We start from the raw sequence: 7930 nt of genomic DNA, 5'->3' as shown, positions 1-7930 counted from the left end.
GCACCCCCTTAGTGTTTTGCCTCGGTGTGGTGGGGTCAGATCAGACGCAATTCCCACACTGTTTCTCCAGTGTTGTCCCCTGTAGAGCTATGGGTCAGTGAAGGATGTCTTGTCTCGTAGTGGGGCCGGCCATATGGTCCTCTCTGTTCATTGGCTTTTCTGAGCATGGATATTGCCCTCAAGGCTTGGTGGGCTTGTATATGCTCCACTTTCTCTTCCTCCCCCTTCATTTGCTCCCATGTGCTCTGATCAGACGTGTCCCTCTCCTTGTGCAGTAGCTTCAATGCTGTCCTCTGAAGTAAATTCTTCTGGGGGGAGGGTCAAGCTGTCTAGCACTGGGTTAAAGCCTGGTCCCTCTTTCCCTATGGAGAGATAACCAGTACCCTCCCCTTGGGTGGGTTAGTTCCCTGTTCCCCCGCTACCCATTTCTTTTTCCCCCTCCTTTTTAGTTGGCTACCATTGTACCCCTGGATTTGGTCTGGCTCCTGCCATACTACCTGGACCTCACCCCAGGAATTTTTGTATACAGTAACTTTTTTCCTTTGCCCCTTTTGCATTTTTTTAAGCTTACTTCAGCGGACTCATGTTGTACTTGTCCTTTTGCATTTTGCACAGCTTTAAAAGTGCTCTGTAACCTTTCTCTACAAACTGTAGTCTATTATTTTTGACTATATCAGAATCACTTGGGAACTTTTTATAACTAAAGAATCTGAGTTCTTACCCCTACTCTACTGTAACTCACTGCCATCAAGTCAATTCTGACTCCTAGCTTCCCCTATATAGGCAGAATGCAACCGTCCTTTGAGTTTCCAAAGCTATACGTTTTTATGGGATTGGGACTTCTTATCTTTTTCCTGTGGAGCAGCTGATGGTTACAAACTACTGATCATTTGGTTAGCAGCCCAACACATAACTTACTATTCCACCAGGGTTCTGGTCGCACTCCAGATCTTCAAATTCTAAAATCTATATTTTAACAAGATCCTCTGGAGATTCATGTGCACATTAGTTTGAGAAATAGTGCTCTATTGTATGTACTTTCCTGTTTACTTTAAATTAATATCAATCCTGGTTTATTTTATTGGAGAATTTCTAGCTACTTCCCTCCAATATGGTTTACTGGCAGTCTGTTGATTTAGGGATTCTACTGAGATTCTACTGGGGTTCTTACTCTTGTACTGGCCCAATATACTGTATTATCTTTGTGAAGTGCTATTAGCACCTTAAATTTCCATTTACTCATCAGAACAATTAGATACAATCTAAATGTGTATTAGATTCCCTTAAAACTTCAAATTGTAATTTAAAACAGTGTGTTTATCTTAAGCTGGATTTCTAGAAGACTAAAATCTCTCTCTCTCTCTCTATATATATATATATATATATATATATATATATATCCATATTAGATATGATTCTGTCATTTTTTGAAAAACCTCCTTCATTTTGGCGATAGTTATTACATTTTCCCTTAGCCCTACTTTTCTTATCTTTAAAACCTGGTTATTAAAAAGGTCTATCTGTCATGTTGAAAATACTCAATTTAGGACAAGTTTTTTTGTTCGTAAAAGGAAATGAAAATTCTAACATGCTTGTTCCATCTATGTTATTGCCCGAGAAAATCTGTTTCATTAATATATGTCAGGAATTATTATTGTATATTGAGTATGATATTATAGCGTTCCTGAAGTATATGAGAAAGGAATGTCTGCAATGCTAGTGGTTAGGACTTAATATATATGAAATGTATGTTATAAAAAATACAAGTTATCAAATTAACACTGATTTAAGAAAATATGAGTAGTGTTTTAACCTCAAAATAAATTGAATCTGTAAAATTTTCCCACAAAGAAAACACTAAGCGCTCTGCAACATTTTCGACCAAATTCTGGAAGAATAGATGATTCTCTTTACAAACAACTCTCCCAGAGTACATAGAAGAGTCTGATCACTAATTAATGAGATTAGAAGTACACTAATACATAGGTATACTCTTCCTATTTAGGGGAAAGAAAGCTATTATACACTTTCTACCTATGCTATTCCCCCCAAAAACAGTGACCTTCATGTCCCAAGATAAGTGATGCTACACTGGGGCTTATAGGGTTATGTCTCCCATTCCTTCAGATTCCCTTAGTTTCCATTGTCGGGTGTTTTTTTTTCACCTTTATAATCTTATCCTCCTTGAGATATTCCCTGTGTACTTTTCCCCCCTTATAAATCTTTCCTGGAGCTTTTTGTTTCTTTTTTTTAATCACTTTATTAGGGGCTCATACAACTCTTATCACAATCCTTAAGCACATCAATTGTGTAAAGCACATTTGTACATTCATTGCCCTCATCATTCTCAAAATATTTGCTCTCCACTTAAACACCCGGCATTAGGTCCTCAATTTTCCCCTCCCTCCCAGCTCCCCCCTCCCTCATGAGCCCTTGATAGTTTATAAATTGTTATTTTGTCATATCTTGCCCTGTTCGATGTCTCCCTTCACCCACTTTTCTTTTGTCCGTCCCCCAGGGAGGAGGTCACATATAGTTCCTTGTAATCAGTTCCCTCTTTCCTACCCACTCTCCCTCTACCCTCCCTGTTTCACCACTCACACCTCTGGTCCTGTAGGGCTTATCTGCCCTGGATTCGCTGTATTTTCAATTCCTGTCTGTATCAGTGTACATCCTCTGGTCTAGCCAGACTTGCAAGGTCGAATTCGAGTCATGGTAGTGGGAGCGGGGAGGAAACATTTAGGAACTAGAGGAAAGTTGTATTTTTCATCGTTGTTACATCACACCCTGACTGGCTCATCTCCTCCCTGAGACCCCTCTGCAAGGGGATCTCCAGTGGCCTACTAATGGGCTTTGGGTCTCCACTCCGCACTCCCCCCATCATTCACTATGGTAAGATTTTTTGTTCTGATGATGCCTTATACCTGATCCCTTCGACACCTCGTGGTTGCATAGGCTGGTGTGCTTCTTCCATGTGGGATTTGTTGCTTCTGAGCTTGATGGCCTCTTGATTACCTTCAAGCCTTTAAGACCCCAGATGCTATACTTTTTGATAGCCGGGCAGCTTTCTTCGTGCTTTTTGTTTCTTTGTTACCTCTGATTGATTCCTCCCTTCCTGGTCCCCTGCTCACCTGGCTTCCCCGATTTTCCACGTGTGGGTACCAGGAGCCCTGGTTGAGCCAAGTAACTGTTGAACTGCCAACAGCAAAGTCAGCAGTTTAAACTCACCAGCCACTCTGAGGGAGAAAGATTAGGCTATCTGTGCTTGTAAAGATATATAGCTCTGAAAGTCAAATTCTAGATAGTCTCAGTGGCAGTGAGTAACTCAAAAACAGACAAAGACAGTGGTGAAAACAAAAATCACAGGCTAATCTTAATCTCAGTAAACAAACTATTAACAAAGAATACCCTACAATAGATACTATGATATCAGGCTGGGTCATTCTGAGAAGATCAGGTTCAGTGATACTAAACTCAATATTCTGGGAACAAGAAAATTATACTTTATACACTTAACACATGCATTCACACCTAAATCCTCAACATATTAGAGAGCCAATAAGGTAGTGAAGAATCACTATGTCAATATTTAGAAAGAATTCAAATCCAGAGAAGGTGTAACCTACTTTTCTTCTGGAAGTGGGAACGAGTGAAGAAGACCATCGAAGAAGCTGCTAAGAGTCGAAGCAGTGCTTTTGGTAGTCTTATAAAGTTAAAGTGACAAAAAGTCAAGTGCGGAGCCCTCCGAATGTTGTAACTTCCTTGCACTTTGGGTGGGACTGCCTAATATGAGTAAGGGTGAACTGGAAGAGATCAAGCTACATATGTAGTTCAGCCTTCCTTCAAATCACTTCAGATATAAAAATGGACTAAGATTAGGTAGTATTGTTATTGTGAACGGATGCCAGTGTGACCTGGAGCAAGGATAAATCCTTTCTGAGAAATAGAGGAATAAATCCCTTAGGAATTAAACTATTTCTACATTTAAAAAAAATGCCGTGAGTGGTGCACACACAAAAATCAGACAGCTGAGGAGAAAATGTAAGATGAATAAGAACTGATAATAAATATAGCACACTATTAAAAAATAGTGCAGGAGTTGGAGCGTTTCAATATTTAATCCATTGACTAAATCATGGAGAGGGGGGAAAAAGCTGGAAAGTGTGTAAAACTACTTCTAATAGGGGAAAGCAAACAGTTAGTTAGCTAGGAAACGTAGTTTGCATATTTGTAAATAATTTATTAGATCCATGAACTTGTTCTACCTTTTTGTACTTTTCCTATTAAGTATTTTAAAATAGGATAAAGACCTCATCAGAAGGGATTGATATGATATTTCATTGTTAGACATGAAGGAATTCAGCTTAGTTATCTTTAGTTATCACTAGCTTAAAATCTAATTATATCTAACTAACACAGATGAAAAACATATATAATAGCTTAATAATAATAATAATAATAATAATAATAATAATATAATAATTACTTCAGACTCAGCGAGCAGGGTTTGGCACCTCATCAAACTCAATCAGAAAACATTCATAAGGGTCAGCGGAAAGACCTGGAACTATTTATAAGATAGACAAAATAAACAATTCTGGGGAGAAAACAATGGGACCAATGGTTCCTGTGAGACAAGAGAGGAGGAGGTAGGAGAAAGGGAAGGGAGGGGCCAAGAAACCCAGGGACAAGGGAACAACAAGGCATCTGAAATGGATGTCAAGGAGGGTGTAGAACCCCTGGTGGGTTTGATCAAGTGCAGCTGAGAGGAATTACTGAGAGCCAAATGAAGGTTGAACATGATAGTGGGACAGGAGGAAAATAAAAGGAAATAGAGGAAAGAACTAGGAGGCAAAAGACATTTATAGAGGTATAAATATAGGCATGTATAAATGTAAATATATTAATACATAACGATAAGGAGATAGGCCTATGTACATATGTTTATATATTAAGTATCAATGTAGCAGATGAACACTGGGCCTCTACTTATTTCTTCACTCAAAGCAAGAATACTTTATTCTAATAACCTGGCATTCTGTGATGCTCACTTTCCTGACACGATCGCTGAAGTCAAAATGGGTACATAAGCAAATGTGGTAAAGAAAACTGATGGTCCCTGGCTATTAAAAGATACAGAGTCTGGGTTTTTAAAGGCTTGAAGTTAAACATGCGCCACCTAGCAAAGGAAGCAGCAAATTCCACAAGGGAGAAGCACACCAGCCTGTGTGATCAAAAAGTGTCATTGAGATCAGGTATCAGGCATCAGAAGACCCAAAACAATTACATCTATGCAAATGAGGGGAGTTGGAGTAGAGACCCAAAGCCCATCTGTAGACACTTGGACATCCTGTCACAGCAGGGTCACAAGGAAGGTACGAGGTAGCCAGGGTGTAGTATAGTACCCACAAAACAAACAACATTCCTCTAGTTCTTTAATGCTTCCTCACCTCCACTATCATGATACCAGTTCTACCTTCCAAATCCTACTAGACCAAAGCATGTACTCTGGTACAGATGAGATCTGTCGACACATGGACTCCAGGAGAGATGAACCCCTCAGGAACAATAATAGGAGTAGTGATACTATGAGGAGAGGGAGAAGATAAAGGTAAAAGGAGGACAAAGGGAAAATTAAGCACAATGATCAATGTATACCCCCCACACACAACCCGAAGGGGACAAATGACAGAAACATGGGAGAAGGGAAACAGCGGATGGTGTGAGATATGAAAATAACAATATTTTATAATTTATCAAGAGTTCTCAAGGGTGGGAGCATTGTGGAGGGAGGGAAAAACAGGGGCTGAAACCAAGGGCTTAAGTAGAAAGAAAATGTTTTGAAAATGATAATGGCAACTTCCGTACAAATGTGCTTGATGCAACTGATGATTGATGTATGGATTGTTATAAGAACTGTAAGAGTCTGCAATAAAATGATTTATTAAAATAATAATAATAACTTAAAAGGCTTTAAAAGTGATTGAGACCAAAATATATACTTCAGTTTGCTTTGCTTTTTATACATTTTATTGCTGAATTTGCCTTACCAATCCAAATGGGACCACTTAGAGATGAATGTCATTCTCCGGATCTTGAGTGGAGGTAAAAAGGAAAAAGAATTACTATTTTCAATTGTACTTTGCGTTTAAAGAAAAAAGTTTTTAAGTTAAGACATGGAATGTTTCTTTACGTTTTAATTAAAGTATTCTGACTACTTTTTCCCTTTCCCTAGAATGAACATGTTAATTATGTAGATGTTGGAGGAGCTTACATAGGACCAACCCAAAACAGGATTTTAAGACTATCAAAGGAGTTGGGTTTGGAGACATACAAGGTGAACATCAGTGAGCGCCTGGTTCAGTATGTCAAGGTAAGCCTGGGTTTTTATTCCAATGACCAGTGGGAGGATTTTGTTTGAGATATATTTCTTTCTATTCTTTTCAGTTCTAACATTTTTTTTCCTTTAAGACACTCATAAAAAAGCTGTTGACTGTAAGGGGAATCTTTCTTTTTCTATAAAAAATAATGAAGCAAAATATCCCTGTGAACACCTAGAATCACTTTAGGGTGTTTCAGTTTGGCCCTTCTCTGTATCATTCACTTCAGAGACCACGCATGTGTCATGTACCCAAGTCCCACCAGAGTAGGGATGGGAGGTTCTTAGCTGCCTTTCCTCACCTTCCTCATAATGGGAGCGCGTGCACACACAGACACACACACACACACACACGCAAACACACACACTTCCCCCTAGTCTCAGGCAACCCCTAAGACACCTATGAGACAACTGTAAGGCCCCAATGAACACAGTATTGAACCTATATCTTTGGAATTTGATCAAGTTAATTCTCATTCTTTCTAGGTATTACTTTGAACACTGATAATTTCCTTTGCACTGGCCTTGATTTGGGAGAAGTCTAGATCAGTTATGTAGTTTCCTACTATTTGAACAAGAGATTGTTTAAATTTAGCTGCTTGTGTCCACAGTAGCTGTTGCCAATGTTATTCTTTCATACTGAGACCAAACAGACTGGAGTCTGGAAATGGGCCTGAAGGAATCAAGTTTCCGATCTGACACTGCAGTCCACTTCCTGCAACTGGTATCTCTAAGGCAGGGGCCTTTACTCATTCTAATATCAGGATTCCCACACATTGCTTCTTAACAGCTGCTTCTAACTCTCATCTCACCCCAGGTAGTCATTAAACATAAGGAGTCTGTCTGCAAGGCCTTTCAGATACTTGTGTACAGTGATATCCATTCAGAGGAGATGAGGAATCTTGGGAAATTCTAATAGTTGTGTGGATTAGGATGCTTGGGTGGGTCTGGAATAGAGATAAAGGTGGAAACTGGCTTCAGAGGTCAAGGGAAGCATGAAGATAATGTAAAGAACTATGGAAAGGTTTAAGAACGGAAACTTCAATAGGCCACAATAGAAAAGGAAAGTAAACTTGCTCCCTACTTTCTCTTTTCTACAAAGCATAGTGTGGCTTCTCTGGAGTGGTAAGTATGAACAGTAATAATAATAGCAGCAACAAAAATAGTGAGTACTTTTCCATATATTATCCCCTGTAACACAGGGAAAGAGATCAAAGTCTTTGCCTTAAGTTACTGTCCTCGTGAGGCGCTGTCAGAGGAGCAGTGATGGTGGCCAGTGACACTGGAGCTCAGTGGTCATATTTGAGTGTTTTCTGAGTTCGCATATGCAGTGCTGAGGACTATTTTGCTTTGTCCTTTGGCTTACACATCTGAAATAGCAGTGTAATTACCTGTTATAATGCAATCACTATGGTTATTGTATTATGAATGTAGCAACTGTGCAACTACCATTTAAACTTTATTTTAGTACTTACTTACAAATAGCCACTTTAAGTGCTAAACCTTGTCCTTTTCATTATTTCATTTAAATATTATCTCTCCTAAGGAAAA

The 7930-nt window shown here is 39.1% G+C and overlaps 1 protein-coding gene across 1 annotated transcript in view; it reads left to right on the top strand.

Annotated features, from left to right (window-relative positions):
- Nucleotides 1-7930, top strand: part of MAOA (monoamine oxidase A) — a gene marked incomplete at its 5' end in the record, with an annotated part of 55546 nt that overhangs the window by 3733 nt on the left and 43883 nt on the right. Inside the window, one exon of the mRNA XM_004713227.2 lies at nucleotides 6236-6373. Within this exon, the coding sequence (XP_004713284.1) occupies nucleotides 6236-6373 (138 nt within the window). The remainder of the gene's footprint in view (nucleotides 1-6235; nucleotides 6374-7930) is intronic.

The sequence above is a fragment of the Echinops telfairi genome, unplaced genomic scaffold (genome assembly GCF_000313985.2).
Source record: "Echinops telfairi isolate 266 unplaced genomic scaffold, ASM31398v2 ScPeMD7_19;HRSCAF=73, whole genome shotgun sequence".
NCBI lineage: Eukaryota > Metazoa > Chordata > Mammalia > Afrosoricida > Tenrecidae > Echinops > Echinops telfairi.
Note: the sequence above shows the minus strand (reverse complement) of the source record. Positions and strands in the feature narration are given on the sequence as shown.